Source organism: Pagrus major, chromosome 1 (genome assembly GCF_040436345.1).
Source record: "Pagrus major chromosome 1, Pma_NU_1.0".
Lineage (NCBI taxonomy): Eukaryota > Metazoa > Chordata > Actinopteri > Spariformes > Sparidae > Pagrus > Pagrus major.
Window position 1 is genome coordinate 28,479,697 of NC_133215.1, and position 17,346 is coordinate 28,497,042.

Here is a 17,346-nt window from a genome sequence, read left to right on the forward strand (position 1 = left end):
TGCTTTCATTCAGGGCCTGGAAGGTCACTGAAGGACACGAACATTTTTGCAATGTTAAAGTGCTCTTTAAATGAAGTTACCTAATTATTTCTCATAATCTGAGCACGGTGGGAGTGAATTTTGCACAGGAAGTCAGTCAGTTAAAGGAAGTTGGGATCCTAGTACCATTTTGCATCCCAACAATACACTCAAATAGATATTTTTTGGCCTGTGGCCCACAGTTTTGTTTTGCCACCCCTGCTTTAAAGGAATTGTTTGACATTTTGGGAAGTAGCCTTGCTCTGCACCATAAAGCTCACTTATTAACAAACGATCTCTAAGCAGGAAGAGTCTCCACTGGTTGCTTGTGTAATCAACCGATCATATATAACTTGCTTATCAGTGAGCTTTAGAGGTGCTGGTAGGTGGATTTCGTTACCGCTGACTGTAGCTTCATATCCACTGCACGGATGTGACAGTGGTATCAATTTCCTCCTCTACGTCTTGGCCTAGTGTATCTTTAGACAATAAGATAAAATATATTGTCTCCTGGGTGCTTTAATGACACAATTATAGTCAATTTAGACAAACACACACTTAATGAGCCTTCAAAACAAGTCTTTTTACTGTCTTCTGTCTTGATAACATTACACTGTAAGATGGTTTGACTTAATTTCTGACATTTCTGTCTAAATGTTCATTTTAATATAATTTAGCTGAAACCAGCTCCTAAAATCTAACACAGTCTAAAACTTACAGCAGTAATGTAGTCAATTTGGAATAAATGTTTTTTAAATGTGATCATAATATCACAAATGATCCTTATTCAACTCTACTTCACTCAGTCGGTGTGGTAGAAATCCTCCCGTCCCTACAGTCTGCTCCACCTTGCCCTCAGAAATAATAACATCTTCAGGTTGACTGAGATAATAACCTGCAGTCTGCCTGTGGAGTCTGCCCAGTTTTCAGATCCTCAGAGGGAAAAAACATGTTTTGCTGCTGTTGGGCACTGCTGAGGGCTGCAGCCCAGACATAAACAGTGTTGTGGCTGGGCAAAGGAGTCTCGTGCTGCAGGTGGCAGCTGGCACTGAAAGAGCCAACATACCCACCACTGCACTGTCACACTCAGGCATAAACTACTTTTCAACTTACTTTTTAGCACATGGCAAACAGAGACACCAGAGGATCCAGCATTTATTTGGCTAATCTGAACTGCTTCTACAATGAGCATGCTGTGTGTCGGGGCTTTCATGCCTTTTCATATCAAAGACTCTTCACCTCCGCCCCCGGCTCACCCCTGCCAAATAAATATCTACGCATTAAACCGTGGAGCCCATTTAATTAGATTTAAATAATGTTATCCTTTGGAACGACATCTGAGGAGACTGTTGTTGGTAAATATAACTTTATAATTATATAACTGTGAATTAATGCCAGCAAAGTAAAGAGTGAACCTATGAGCGGATAAGTCCTAAATTCTACATATTGTGCTGATGATTAGGGAGTTAAACAGAGTTACTTTTAAGCTTTATCCCTAATATTTAACCTGGAGTGGTCCTGGGGCCTCGTTCATAAAACTGTTCTTAGATTTACACTTGAACTTAGTCTTAAGATCGTGGTTTTGGTTCAAGGATTTACAAATAACTACTTATACATAGTTTTCTGCTTAAAGGTGCAACATATAAGAATTTTGTTTGGAAAAATTAAAGACTTTCACCAAAATTATCAAAAGAATGTAGAGGAATAACAGTTTTGACCTAATGATGTCTATGTAGGCCCATTGTGTTGCATTGTTTAACATGCTAACCAGTTAGCCCCAGCCTGTGCGGGTTTAAACACCAACTCTGAGCTCCCAGGCCAGACTGCTAGTTACAGCTACAGCTAACCGAGCTAACTAGCTAATGGCAGCTTCAGTTGGCAGCAGTAAGCCGTTCCTCTGGTGATATGCTGCCCCCTATTTGTTGTGAGTATGTGGCCGATTCTTACATATTGCACCTTTAGGTCACGTTGAACATCGAACATTGATTGTAAGTCTGTCTTGTAAATGAGGTCCCTCGACCTCACTTTGGCAACAACTGTGGAGAACCAGACAGAGACAGGAAATACTGAACACATGTTGAAGTAACTGAGTTTTTTTTTAATGTAAAATGACAAAGGAGACAACTTAGTCGTGAAAAGACAGTTAATTGAACAGTTTTATATTTTGAGAAATACACTGTCAACTCAACATGAGCCTCTGAGCCAGGAGAGGGTTAGCATAGCTTAGCATAAAGAGTGGAAACAGTTAGCCCGGCTCTCTCTGAAGGTAACAAATCCTGCAAACCAGCACCTGATGTTATATATTGCTTCTTTAATTTGTACAAAAATGGAGTAAACAGGGGTTATGTGCTGGACTATTTCTTGGCTGGAGGCGGTGACTTCCCCCCGGACCTATCCCAGCTCACTTCCCACCCCGCAAAACTACAAACGGTTGTTTTTACTCTTTTGTACTGATTAAACAAACAAAATATAATCTGTTAATCAGCGAACTTTAGTTAGCCGACTTTTGTACCTTTGGACAGAGCCAGGCTAACTGTTTCCCCTTGTTTTCAGTCTTAATGCTAAGCTAAGCTACAGTAACCACCTGCTCATGGTAGCTTCATATTTAGAACACAGACATAAGGGTGGTAATGATCTTCTTCTCGTTTTACTTCGGCATGATGTTGAACTTCCTTGAGATAAACATGAAAAGGACAGTACCAAAATATGTTATCTACACAAACACACACACACACACACACACACACACACACACACACACACACACACACACACACTTAAACAGCGCTCATTAAACAAGTCTTTGTTACTGCCATCTATCTTGATAACATAATCTGTCAGACAGACCATTAACAAACAGCTGATTCATTCTGGATCAGACCATACTGATAAGGTGGTCTTGTTTAAACAAAGTCAGAACAGCAGACAGTCAAAGAGGTACTGTATGTGTGTGTGGCAGAGAGGGAGACAGCCAGCCTGTAACAGACACAGCTGACAGACCGACAGATACACACACACACACACACACACATACACACGCACAAAACCGGGAAGAACCAGACAGACGGGTCCTTGTACACAGAGAGTACTTCTTGACGAAGCTGGGTGTGTAAGACAGGGAGTGCCCGAAACACACACACACCAGCACACACACGCACACCAGACAAAAACAAATGTGAAAGTACAGGGTTAGGATTGGTACAATAAACACTGAGTGGAGTCGTGTGTGTGTTTACTCAGTTGAAAAAGCATGTTATTTTTCATGTTTTCGCATGATGTTGAGGTTGTAAACAGTGTGCGTGAGCATGCATTTCACTTCACATTCAAAACAAATATTGTTGCGGTCACATTAATGACTTGTTTTTATGTGTGAGCGTACTGTAAACTGGCATAACTGTGTGTGAGAGCTTCGATTTTTTCCTTCAGGACTCAGGAGACATTTTTTCTTTCCATTTTTAGAAACATAAGATAACAGAAGATAAGACAGGACAGCTATTTGTTTTTTTAATGTTTTTAACAGAGATGTACATTTTTCTGTTTGTCTTTTTGTGCTGTTTTCACTTTTAACTGACCATGTTTGTTTTGGTGTAATTTCCCCTTCCAGTGTTTGTTTCTATCGTATCTAATGTCTATTTTTAACAATCCAACCCTCTTTCAATTTCAAAGTGACCAACTGACACATCATGGTTAAAACATGTATGTCCCTTTTTATAGTACATTTAAGTTAGTTTTAAACCATAATATTACAAGTTATGTGATTAAATGTTTTTAACTGTCTTTTATGTAGCTATATTCTCTGTTATTCTCTGTTATTCTCCATATTATGTGTTTTCCATCAGCACTGATTATCTGTTCGTCTCGACGTCACACTGACAAAGTGACGATTTCAAGGGAAATTCCGGTTTTATACAATAAAATAGGTTTGGCCCTTTTTCCTACTGGTAATAATGACAATTCTCTCACATAGTTAATCGCTCAGGCTTCCGTGACGTCACTAAAGAGTCAGCGATGACCATCCGACAGGTTTTAAACAACCCCTTCAGGTAAGTCTCGGAAGTTGAAGGAGGAAACAGAGAAGAACAATGTTATCACACAAACTGTCTGATCTAATCTACCACAATTTAAAGTCCAACTTCCTGGCTCAACTTTGACCTACTGTACTTACAGCACATGTACACGCACAAGGTTTTACTGTGCCATGAAAGGTTATTACTGATGTTGGGAGTGTGCTCACTTTCAGCTTTACCTCAGAACAAAATGGTTTAGATGATCTTTCTGTCCCTGTTGGACTAGAAAGTTTGCAGTGATCCTGGATCTCAGCAGTTTCTTTTGTAAGTTCAGCATCGTCACAACCTCTAAAAATGATCGTCAAAACTATAAAAGAAGCAAGAAGAAGACCTAAATCTATCTTCCGAGCAAATCTTGCGAGCAAACAGACTGTGATGAAGTGTAAATCTTTAGAATCTGTGAGACTGCAGCTCAGAAACTACAGCAGTAGGAGGAAGCTTTCACAACAGATGTTCAGGCCCTGCGAGCTAACAGGAATCTGCGACGCCTCGAGTGTCTGTGATGTGCGTCTCTTTCATAACAGAGTAAACATTTGCAGGTTTCAGATGAGGCAGATTCCAAGAACCTTCAAAGTTTCTTTCCTTCCCACATTTCCGTCTCTCTGTTTTGTTTCTTTCACTTTTTTTCCGTTTCAGGAGTGAGTGCGTTTCCTTTACACAAAGTCCCGCAAACTGAAAGTACGCACTCGGCACAAGCATACAGGGTGATAAGTGGATTGTGCAAACACATATGTGCACACACTTGCAAACACAGGTGAGCATGTGGTAAATATGGTTAGATCATTTGTGAGGAGCTGCACAGTCGATCTGAGTCTTAAATTAGACAGTTTCGGTAAGCTTGCCTGCTGACCTTAGATCTCCTGGTTCCAGAGAAAAACGTACACAAACACAGTTCTATGAAATCCTCCCCCGCACTTGTGCTTTCACACTTAATGACAAAAACATAAACCACATTTCCCCTGAAGCTGGCGCAAAGACTGGAATGGGTTGACCTTTGTAAAAACTGACTCTGGGAGACAGGAAACAGAGATCCTCAGTAGACAACTGTCCACGTGTGGCCTCACATCTTCTCTGCTGCTTGATCTTGCCTGATATGGCAGCACTGCAGACGCTTTGATGCTGGTCAAGTGACAAGTAGGGGAACTACAGTATTTCTGGGTCACTGAAACTGGTAGTGATTCAGCTAAACAGACAAACAAACATGCAAACTAACTCACAGATCTTTGTGCAAACATCCGTTTTGTGACACAACTGACAGAGGAATTAACAAAAAATTTCATTCTTGCTTTATGGTTTCCTGATTTCTAAATATGATTCTGAGATACGAAACTTTAGGTACTAAATTTCAAAACAGGCTAACTCTACTGTCAAGCTAATTGCATTGTGTTTTGGTGATTACCTTCTAATCCCCAGCCCGATGAATGACTGCCCGACAGCGAATGTGCCCGAGTCAGCAGGATGGCATCTTTGACTGTGGCGAGGATCCAGAGCACTTAAGCCTGCAGCACCTCTCCATATTGTTCTGTCTGCCACACAACAAAACCAGGGCCTCCGCTGCAAAATACAGCCGAGAGCAGCAGCACTGAGCCGCAGACAGACGGGGCAGGTCAGGGGGCTGATGGTGGACAAGCTGGTCAGTCACGCAAACATTCCTTTGGTGATATTCGGGTTGCATTTGTCTCTGTTGTGATATATCTGGAATAATGACCAGCGACCAGGAGGCCAGACCGTTTGATACCATGACCACAGCTGCTCCAGAGGTGAGTTAAGAGTGCATCCAGACCGTAACTTCTCTGAAGTACTTGTATTGTGTTAAAGTGATTTGATAAAAAACTTCATGACTCCAGGACACACAGGATGATAACACAAGGTCCAGAGAGGAACAAGAGGAGAAACTGATCCTGACAGCCTGGCAGAAGATGGTGGGTACACCAGGATCCCTTAACACATTCAGTCGATTAAAGTTAAGTAATGTTTTTATCATTATGACATTAAGGTTAAAAAGATTTGGAGGTGGGAAATAATATCCTGCGTTGTGTCCTTCACTGTAGTGCACAAGTTCAAGATCTGTTTTTGTCACATTACAACTCACCAAACTGTGAGTATTTCACAGGGTTGGCCTGTTTGTTATTGCTACCATCATGATGAAGGTCACCTGACTTTCTCCTTTCCTGCATTCCATATATACGAAGATATGAAGGGCAAAAAACTTCAGGGACAGTGAGAGAGTGTAATTTTGGAACGGGCCTGAGGAGCAGCAGGCTTTTGTTTTCGGGATAACGAGCTGTTGGACAAATGGGCTTTGGGTCCAATGGGACATTCTTTGGACTATTGGGGCATTAAGATAATGGGCCGTCAGAATAATGGGCAGTCCCCTATAAATAAATAAGATAAGTAAGATTTTTTTTTAACCTTTTTAGGCTTACTTTTTGCAAGCCACGTTTTCTCCCTAGTTCAGTATGCTATGGCCAGTCCCTGCATACTGCAGTCTTTGTCCACTTTTGACCACAGGGAAGATGTCAACAGCTTTCTCTGATACGCAAAGTATCCTCTTTTAATCTACAAGCAGACAGCTTCACAGGGAGGTTGGATTGTACACATGATTCACATGATCCCTCACTGGCTTCCCACAAGCAAGCCACATACAGGGATTGTGTAGCGTCTTAAACTGACATTTTATTAGCCGTTTACAAATGCTATTTGTTAAATCCTGGAGCTGATATTGCTGTAAGGGAAGTGTTAGGTGCTGTCTAAACGTTTATGCTGGTATTGTATAGTAATAGTAGCAGTAGTATTCATTGATATTAGTGACAGCAGGTGTCAGGTCTGGTTAAATTGCCTACATTTTAGTACGAACAGCTGACATTTGTTTTTGCCTCTTGCAGTCCTCGGCTCTGCAGCAGCACAGTCTGTGTGAGCACTCCAGAACCCCCGGCCCGGCTCAGTCTTTCCTGTCCAAGCAGAGGCAGTCCACCCAGGCCAGGAGGGCCCTCTCCCCCCGGCTGCAGCCCAGGTAGGAGCCTCCATCTACAGGGAGAAATGGAGGAGTGCAGTCCCTTCATGGGCAGGATGGAAAGCAAGACTGTGGAAGGAGTTTATTTTCTGTCCTTTTTCTTTCTTTGACTGAGGTCTTCACTTTCTGTGCTCAATTTGGTTTGCTGCTATCTCCCCCTGCTGGACAATGTTGGTACTGGAATGATATTTAATGTAAATACTAAATAGTCAGTGTCATAGTTTATATAGTCTATATCTGTATAATACCTAAATGTGTTTTTGCCCATAATCACCACATTGTCTGCTCCATCCCTCGTTGTACAATATCTATACATTTATTTCTGCAGGTAAGATACAACTTCCATTAGAAATGATGCATAACAATGATGTCAATGATGTAGAACTGTAATCTCATTCATTTCAATGTTTAAATTATGTTTTGGAAAATATACAATAAAATTCATTAGAAATGATCTATTTACAGGGATATTTTACTAATCAAAGAAATAAAGTGAACAAAGAAAATTATCACCCATTTTGTCTTAATTTTAGCACCAGTTTCTGCCCAAAATTTGATAAATGCTACAGTACCAGCACCGACATAAGCAGTATAGCATATAACTGGAAAACAAAACAAACAAAAAAAAAATTCATAAAACGCCCAGGTTCACTTCTCTCGTACACAGGTAGCTTTGACATGTCGAGCCTATCTTAACACGAACACTGAAAGTAGAGGAAAACATTTTGCCAAGCTCTGCCAGTGGTATCTTACAACAAGTCTAAAGCTCATTAAGTTGTATCTTCTGAATTTAGGGGAACAAAAAAACACACTGGACTTGTTGTTTGACGAGCAGCTAGCTTAGCCTCATGAAGAAGCTAGCTTAATTACTAGTGAAGTCAGCTCTGTTTTGAAAGCAGGTGATTCTTGAACGCACCGGTGAGTAGTTTGTTAGCATCTATACAACATGTGAAAAGTCCCTTCGTCTTTTTTTATGGAGGTCAATCTCCCCCGTCTCCAGTCTCTGTTCCAAGATGTAGGCTACATATGATGAAACCTGTTTAGCCTAGCTTAGCACAAACATGTAATTCCTGTATTCTCTACTTTCACATTGTTGTGTGACTGATTTTTTTTACAAAAGGCAAGGTAACCTTCACTTCTGACTGTTGTGATTACAGTGATTTTACATCCTTAGACTGGCTTTTTGGCATCTACTTATCATTCTGAAGTGAAAACTGATTGCACAGTGTAATGGCTGTAGAGAAATGACACCACCCACGCATGGATTGGTCCACTATAAACCTGTCTTTCATTATGGTTGACCACCAGGCTAAATGCTCAACCAAAACAGAAAGAGGCATCGTTATCCCCGGTCACTATCCCAGGGTAACGTTGGAACAACTGGAATAACTGGAGACGATACGCTGTAAAGATAAAGAACCCCGCTGATGGAGTAGGAGAGAGCGAAGAGGGAGACTGATAGAAACCGAGTGAAAGATGGCCATTCACTCGATGGTGAGCGTTGATGTGTTTTTTCTCCTCACCAGCAGGACTAAGAGATGGTTCAAAACTGCCATTCTTTCTACTAGATCAGTAGGTCACAAAACCTGTCCACTTTAAATACAACCAGGTGTTTTTATTCTGATTTTCATGCTCGAAAATCAGATTTTTTCTTTTTTTTCTTTCAGATTTGACTTTTTATGGGGTGGTAGCCATGTTGCTGATGCTGTGTAAGAGTCAACAGTTATACCACGGGGAAAGTTGAAAAGTCTATTTCCACTTAAAGTTAGTTACTTCATATTTACAGTTAGCTTTGGCGAACGTTGGTGCTAAACAGTGACTAGCAAACGTTCCTAACGATTATCTGAGACATAACACTATATACAAAAATGAACGCTGATAATATTTGAACAGAGCCGACTGTGAAAAGTGAAGTAACAATCTTAAAGATGAAAAAATCTGTTGGGAGCAATGGATGGGCAAGTTCATTTGTTTGTTAGTTTTTGGTACTCCAGGCAATACCAGTCAAACTGGTGTATTCCTGTCAATCTTTCACAATCTTTTTTTTTGGTTTCAAAAACTGATAACTCTCCAAAAGTGCTGCAGATTCAAAGTAATAGTGGAAGCACAGTTCCACATCTATGACTAATCTCACTCATGACAACGTGCACTGAATCGAGCATTATGGTTTCATACAGTCAAAAGTTCATGGGAACATCACAGCCCATTATCCACCTAAGACCCTGTGAGCTCTGATCCCATGCTCACGCTGCGAAAACGCTGAGGTTCGTTGTAAGATGGTACAGTGAGGAAGGACATTTTGTTTCCACCAAAGGGAGGTTTGAGAATGGAGGGCACAGCTCTGTTCTGGTTGATCGCTGGCTGGGAGCTGCAGTGCTCCAGACTGGAATGGGCAGCCGGGTGAAACAGGAAGGCAGAGGGATGACGAGAGGCGGTGGGGATGGTGGAGGCTGGTCGGGTGGACGTTTCCCTTGAGAACTGGGGGGGAGGAGGAAGCAGAGACACAGCTTGGGTCTCCTCTATCTCTGTTTCCCCTCTTTCCTCGCTCATCTGCCACTCTTCATGGCTTGTCCCCTCCACTCCACTCACCTCCTTGTCATTAACATGCTGCCCACCTCGCCTCTCCTGCTCAGCGGCAAACTGAATCTCCAGCAGAGGTGTCCTGGCGCTCTTCTCCTCCCTGAAACTGCACACGGTGCTCTGCGTTTCCTGCCCCAGCCCTGACGGCAGAGACCCACCTTTACCTATTTTACAACTGTCATCGTCTTCATCATCGCTGGTGCATCGGTCAATGCTGGGGGAATGGCGTAGCCTCTGGAGTTGTGCTGAGGTGCGGCGAAGAGCCCCTCCCATTAGGCCAGTTGGAGAAGGGGCAGCGTTGAGTAGGCGGTTGAAGAGGGCCATGTTGGGGTGACGACTGCCTGACTCCTCCAGGTTCTCAGCAATGTCCTCCAGGGGCTGGAAGTGCATCTCCTCTTTAGGGATCCTGTCAAGAGATGTTGTGGAAAGATATATTATATTGTTCTGAAAATACCATACTTGGACATTTTTACTCTTTCTCAGCCTTGATTTCATCACACTACTTCTTGAATTAAGGCAGAATACTTTCACATTTATTTCACCCAGAATTTCCCACTCAGCAGGGGGATTCAAACTGAAAGTGTCACAGTCAGAATCCAAGCACATGTAGAATGAGAAAGTAAAACCCCGACACTCACGCCATGTCAAAAGTGGACCCTTGGAAGGAGGGTTTGCGGAGGACAAAGAGAGTGGCTGCGGTGTAGGGGGGTCTGGGGTTGGAGTCGTTCCAGTAGCGATCTCTCTCCATTATCGGCAGATCTCCATACATCTCGTCCACCGCCATCATGGACACCTGCAGAGCCAAATGCAGACAATATGGGAAAGCATCGTAACACGGCCTACGATTTCCTATATAGGATTGCGAAATGTCAGTCGAAACAGATGTTTTGAAAAGATTTTTAACACAGACAAACCTGGAAATTTCTGTCAATCAGCCAGTTGGTTTCAAAGTCATCATCATCTTCTCCGAAAGGGTTGATCAGCTGTTCTGCAACCTTCAGGACAAAACAGAAAACATAACAAGCTACATGAATCACTGATATTGTTTGAGCTTTATATTGTGCTACAGTTTTAAATGTGTGACCCTCTTTCTGACCTTCAGCCACCCAGCATAAAAGAAGAACTGCAGCAGGGTGAAGATGGGCACGTAGAGGTCGAGGTCATGACCTGGGTAGCCTTGGGTCGGGTCCAGGAACTGGCGACCGATTAGACAGACGAGGAAAAAACTGTAAACTGCCAAAGTCACCACCTGTGGGAAGGATGGAAGTCATGTTATGCTTGTCCTTCAATGCTTCCTCTGAAATAACTATTTTTCTATATATGTATTTATCTATTCCACAAATTCAGACAAAATAGAAAGTCCCACAGCAGTTTGTGCAGACAGAAAGCAGTCTGATTTCCTTTAATCTAGATGAGACTGACTCATTGTTTTTCAAGCTCAGAACAACCATCATGCGTTGCAGATAAGTTTCAATGTCTAATTTATAACATTTAAAGATAACCCAAGTAAAACGTCTTTCTCACTTTCTGTCCTGCAAACAAACACAAGTGCAAAGGAATAAGATAAATAAGAGCTGTTTTTAGGCGTGCCAGTATCGGGGCTTAGGGGTGTGCAAGCTGTCTCTCGCTGGGACAACTACACAGGAACTGTCGTTATGTCATTAATTACGTCTGTGCCTTTTCCTGCTAGGACAAGTCCAATGCCTGCTGTGATAAAGGTCTATAAATGTGAGAGTCAGCTTTATTAAGTTGATCTGTTGGACAGGAATGCGAAAGGACCGAGACATTAACAGATTTTTCTTAAAGACAATGTGAGTTAGATGAAAAACAATAACTATTTTATTATTTACACCTGCTCTTTTCTTACTGTGACATGTCAAAAAGTCTGTCTCTGAGACTAACATTCAACAGAATTTAAGATATTTGAAGCAGGTAACTTTTTAGCTCTGATATGTACTATACTTTGGGTTAAGGCTCATGGGAACTGTAGTCTAAGTATACATAGATGTATACTTTCATTAAACGATTCAGAAGACGCTTTCTGTGCTTAAAGGTGCAGTATGTAAGATTTTTAGTTGAAAGCGTTGTGAAGCAAGAGAATGTGAAGAGATAACAGTTTTGACATTTTGATATCTTTGTATTGTGTTGCAGAGATATCTACTGAAGCTCGCATGCTAACCAGCGGCTTGCTGGCAGGTCCCGATCCCAAGCTCCTTTGCTAGCGGTGTAAACACCAACACAGATCCTAGAGTTCAGAGTTCACGGTCTTGACTGCTAGCTACACTGCTAACTGAGCCAGCTAGCTAATGGCAAGCTACTGTTAGCAGCAGTTAGCGGCTACTCTGGTCGTATGCTGCCCCCTGTTTGTTTTGGGTATGAATTTGACATGTGGCCAGTTTTTACCTACTGCACCTTTTAGTTTAAGTCATTAACAATTATCACTATCACTGCATAGTCACAAAAAATATAAATTCAAAGGGAATTTATATTTTTTGTGACTATGCAGTGATAATGTCCAACAGCTCCACCCTCTTTACTATGAAACAGTTTCACATTAATGGTGTACATGTTAGTACTAACACTTTTCAGAAGTGTATATCAAAGAGAATCTCCATCACCTGCAAGTTCACGTCTATTTCAATTGTAAATACAAAAACAAGTCACTTCTTTAGGACTGATGTAACAAAAAATGACAAAATGTTCCACAAAAGCCTCAAGAAAAGAGATTTCAACTGAAGTTCTTATCAAAGCAACAAAAAGATTCAAAGCAGCAGAGCAGGTACCTGAGTGTAGACCAGGGGAACACTGATCATGTCGTAATGAAACAGCATGCTGCACTTCCCTCTGAACGCATTCAGCTCCTGCTCACATACAGAGAGTGTTGTAAACATTACTCAAAACTCTTGCTCGAGTAAAAGTATAAATATCATGCTGAAATATTACTTTGGTAAAAGTGAAAGTCGCCCGTGATGAGTATGATATGTGAGTAAAAGTGTGAAAGTAGCTGACATTAAATGTACTTAAGTATCAAGAGTCATTTTCTGGCAATAATTGTATTAAAGTATCAAAAATACAAATAAAAGTAAATTATACATATATCGACATGCATGTATACTGTATAGTGTATACTATGGGTCCACTGGCTGATTATGGGATCCAATATCCAGCATTTTTTGATCATCAGAATCACTGTTTGTTTGTTTCAACCAATTTCTGATCAAATACATTAATTTTAAAATGCACTTCTTTGGCTCTGATACAGCATGTTATCTGCAAAGTAAGTAGTAACTAAAGTTATCAAATAAATGGAATGGAATGGAAGTATAAAGTAGCAGAAAATGGAAATACTCAGGTAAAGTACAAGTGCCTCAAAGTTGTACTTCAAGTGGCAACAGACACCCCCCAGTGTTTCCATGTGGTATTATTGTTGGTGCCACCGTTGTGCAAATAAAACTGGATCATTCTGATTTTCCTCAAAGTCACGAATACATTATTAAAACATTAAATCATTAAGTCTATAATAGAAATGGAACGCCTGTTGACCTTCCTCTTCCTGGGTGACAGTGGCAGACATTGGCAGGCAAAATTGTACAGTGATAGCTAGTTTATAGGGAACCAATGTAAAAGCAGATGGTTTCATTATTCTGTATCCATTAAATTGTGCAATCAATGTTTACTTCATAATGAAACATTGAGGCACAAAATGTGACTGTTGCCACTTTCAATACAGAACCTGAGTGAATGTACTTAGTTACATTCCATCACTGCATTCAAACACTGTGGTCATTGTGCAGCATTTATCCTGATCGCTTTCTTTACGTCTGCGTGAATATACATCTCCAACTGAATCTCTGTCAAAACACTAGAACTGAAGCCTCGTATCATCAGTGGGCCTGTGTAATGATGTGTGTGTGTGTGTGTGTGTGTGTGTTATGCTGCACCTCCAGCAGTAGTTTGAGCGTGTGATCGTCTTTGATTCGGCCCTCGCAGCGGGCCACAGCCGCCAGGTTGGTGAACCAAACACAGGGGATCCAGTATTTGTTATAAGGAGAGTGGAGACCCTCGAACTTCTTCCGTTCATCTCTTGACATGAATCCTGCACAAGCAGCAAGCCAAAAGTCACGGATTAAATTCCTTTATTTCCAGTGCAGTATGTGGCAGAATGAGGGATATACAGTATATTCTGTATGATTTAGCTTGAACTTTAACAGGCTAGTGAGTGAGGAGGAAAAGTGAGGATTGCTACACCAACGTCTCATGATCTTATAACAAACATATGATAAACCTTTTTTTATCACAAGGGAATTTCAGGATGTGCTTGTCCTTGTGATTTCTCCTGCTCTCACTGCTGTAGAGAATGTACAGGAGAGGAAACAAGGCACACTCATGACGTGTGTCTGATCACATCACTCCATCTACAACACTTCCTGAGTGCAGCGTGGGAAAAGTTTCATTCATTTCAAACCTCTTTGGGTTATTGTACAAGATCATCTCTGATTCTCTGCAAACTCATAGTGGGAGTTGTTTGATGAGGATGATTCTTGTGCCCACTCACCAGCCTCCACCACATGGTCCATGGTTGGGAAACGTTTGAACACGGCTGTGCTGACGGAGCGCAGGATGAGCAGGGCTGACAGACTGGCGTAGCGCATCATGGTCCGTCGCAGCAGGCGGCCTCGCTCGTCGCTCCCCTGGAGGCCCCCCGACAGGACGCACATGAGCCTGTCAGGGAGCGGGATGCTGGTGTACTGGCTCCACCACCGGTTCACCACCAGGGTCACGTAGAAACCTGCGAATGGCAGATTAGAGGGGCAGAGACACAGAGGGGGGTTAGTGTGGAAACACAGATCAGACCTGGAAGAGAGCATAAGGTCACCTTAACTGTGACCTCAGGGGCCGCTGGTAAAACAAAAAGGTGTGTTGCATAATGTCTGCCTGGAGCCTGGATAATACGTTGTAATACAGTGGAAATATTTTGATTTATCACATACTGTATATATTAGCATTAGCAACTGTTTTAGCGGATTTACATGCATGAAGAAAAAGAAAAAAATATATAGGAAGAGATAGAATTTCTAAACTTACAATAGTACCTACATAGTAAATAAAATAGTCTTTAAGAATGGTAAGTCGATGTCAAATCTCTTTTGAAATATACTTGTTTAAAGGCATATTCATAGAAATGAAACTTCAGTATTGGCATGAACCCTGTCCACAATCTTTCGCCCAAAAAGTGTCAAAGTCAGATAATAAATATTCTATTAATTCAATCAGAAAGTTACCATCACCTCCATCGCCTACAGTAGATATATCTACATCTACAATGCAGTAACGGTCATGCTTGTTCAGTGGTTCCCAACCTTTCCAAGTTGGGGCCCCCAGAAATATCAGGTTGGCGCTCACAACCCCCACTCCCCCCTCTCTCTCTCTCTCCGGCACTGGGACTTTTAACTTATGACATCCTGAAAGTGCCAAAATTAAAAAAGAGCACACCCACTTAGACTCATATACACACTCAGTAAAATCTGTTTTGAGGCAAATCATTTCACTGATACAGCCAGTGTTATGTAAACCATCTGGCGACCCCTGGAAATGAACTCACAGCCCTCTTGGGGGTCCCAACTCCCAGGTTGAGAACATATGATTTAGCTAACTGTACCCATTTAGAGTCCCAAAACAAAAGATGCAAACATCACACATAACAGAGGTCTGGAACATACAGTAGCTTAATTTCTGCCCCTCTTCTGTTGTCCAAAAGCTGATGAGAACGTCATTAAAGCTTACCCAGTACGAAGGACATGGGGATGAGACTGGCGTAGTGGTTGCAGTAAATTGCCAGCTTTTCAAAATACCTCTTCTGGTCATCATACAGGAAAAATCTAAAGGGATGAAAGTGATACACAAGAATGAGTGAATCAAAGCACAGATGATTATGTCAGCGGCCAACACTCTCCTGAAGCTGTCCACTCTGTCTCACCTGTAAGTGATGCTGATGGCCGTGTACATGGCAAAGAAAGCCAGGAACTCTTTATACAACACCTTGTAGATGCTGCCTTTCCAGGCCAGAAGCAGTTTGGAAAAGCCACAGAAACGGGCATTGGCAACTCTGGCTGTGTAGGTGACAGTCATTGGTGACAGGCAGATTATAGGTCCTCGATGAAAGAGCTGCGTGAGGGAGACAAGCACCTTGGTGATGTTACACCTGCAGCGAGAACAAACGTGCTCATGTAACAAGTTTGCCCAAAAATCTGAACAACTCGACAGCTCATTTTAAACTTCTCTTAATTCACAGATAAGGTGATGTTGTCTTTATCTAATGAAACTAAACAAACACAAATTATTTCTAATGTGTTTTTTTTTATTTCAGAGCATATCTCCTTACCTTTTGTAGTGTTTTTTCTTGATGAACGCGCCAATTGCTCAGCGCATCTCTGTGCGTAATTGGCACCACTGGAGAAGTGAATTCATATTTTCACCTCTGTGTAGTATAGTCCTCTCTGGGCTGCGCTCATAACCCTGATGTCCCCTGGCGTCAGCTCGGTTAACTCGAGGATCGGTCGGCTGCATGGCAGTAATCCTCGGAGCCTCCACGTTGCGTCCAGTGGTCAGTGCGCCCCGGGGTAAATCCCCAAAACGAGGAGGAGGAGCTCGTTAGCGCGGCCCCCGACCGGGAGAGCGCAGCTCGGTGATGGACCACAAGCGACAGGCCGCAGCGCCGGGGCACAAGGAGCGCACAGGACCGTACAGTGCAGTGGGCACTTATGAAACAAGAGCAAGTGGAGCATGGCAAACTGTCGTGTTAAGTGATATGAAAACAACAACCAATTTCCCCTGTTACGGGTTTATAATTATTCTGGTTTCACAACAAAAATAAATATATATTTGTTCCTGCAATATACCAATACAGTGGCACGAAAATGCGTATTGTGCCATTTGGTCACCCATTTCATTTGGGGTGAAATAATCCCACTACACAATTTCCCACCAGGATTTTATTTTGAAAGGAAATCATTTTTAAGACTCAGCAACAATAAACTTAATGACTTGGTGGATAGTTCAGGCAGTGACACTCACTGTGCCTGTGATGCTCATGCAGTGGTGGAAAGTAACTAAGTTACTCAAATACTGTAGATAAGTACAGTTAAGGGTACTTTACAGAGGAAAATATTGTACTTTTCACATACTTCACTACATTTAACAGTTTTAGTTGTCAGCTACTTTGAAAATAAGGATTATGTATAAAAATAAAATACATAATAAAATATAAAATCTGTTATAAATTAACACTGTGGATCCCAGGCTTTTTGAGCAGATGACCATGAGCAGTTATCAGTTTAATTTAAAGATGTGTTGGATAAAAGTGGTTCAAAGAGTAAAATTCTTTAATATTTCACAATAAAAGCCAAGATTCGAGTTCAGTAACAGAAAAAATGGTAACACTTCATAACCTTTATTAATAAATGATACATTTATAGTTAATTAGACTTAGTATACTATAGAATACAACATTCTAATGAATATGTAGTGCAGTTTATCATTTCCCCTCATGAATTTCTTGTCAATAAAAGTCCATTTTGTCCTGTTTGTTGCTCCTAAACTGTCGTGTTGAAGGTTAACTGGTGCTTTATGCTCTGTCAGAGGGAATCTGCAGTCTGGTCAGTTTTTGTC

At 41.6% G+C, this 17,346-nt stretch overlaps 1 protein-coding gene across 1 annotated transcript; it reads right to left on the bottom strand.

Moving 5' to 3' along the window:
• Positions 1 to 9,312: 9,312 nt before the first annotated feature.
• LOC141000298 (bestrophin-2a-like) lies at positions 9,313 to 15,807 on the bottom strand. The gene is made up of 9 exons (XM_073471024.1): positions 15,656 to 15,807; positions 15,463 to 15,557; positions 14,234 to 14,467; positions 13,620 to 13,774; positions 12,462 to 12,539; positions 10,775 to 10,927; positions 10,593 to 10,673; positions 10,317 to 10,471; positions 9,313 to 10,084 (listed from the first exon to the last, which is right to left on the bottom strand). Exons 1-9 carry the CDS (start codon positions 15,805 to 15,807, stop codon positions 9,313 to 9,315), a joined length of 1,875 nt encoding a protein of 624 aa, XP_073327125.1.
• Positions 15,808 to 17,346: the final 1,539 nt, after the last annotated feature.

What these genes read in the sequence shown, in the direction of transcription:
- LOC141000298 (XM_073471024.1), bottom strand. Translation starts at nt 15,807, where the DNA reads ATGACTGTCACCTACACAGCCAGAGTTGCCAATGCCCGTTTCTGTGGC. An exon ending in CCCCATGTCCTTCGTACTGG is followed by an intron (nt 14,468 to 15,462) that starts GTAAGCTTTAAT and finishes TGCCATTCGCAG; the next exon opens with GTTTCTACGTGACCCTGGTG. An exon ending in TGATTGACAGAAATTTCCAG is followed by an intron (nt 10,472 to 10,592) that starts GTTTGTCTGTGT and finishes TTGGCTCTGCAG; the next exon opens with GTGTCCATGATGGCGGTGGA.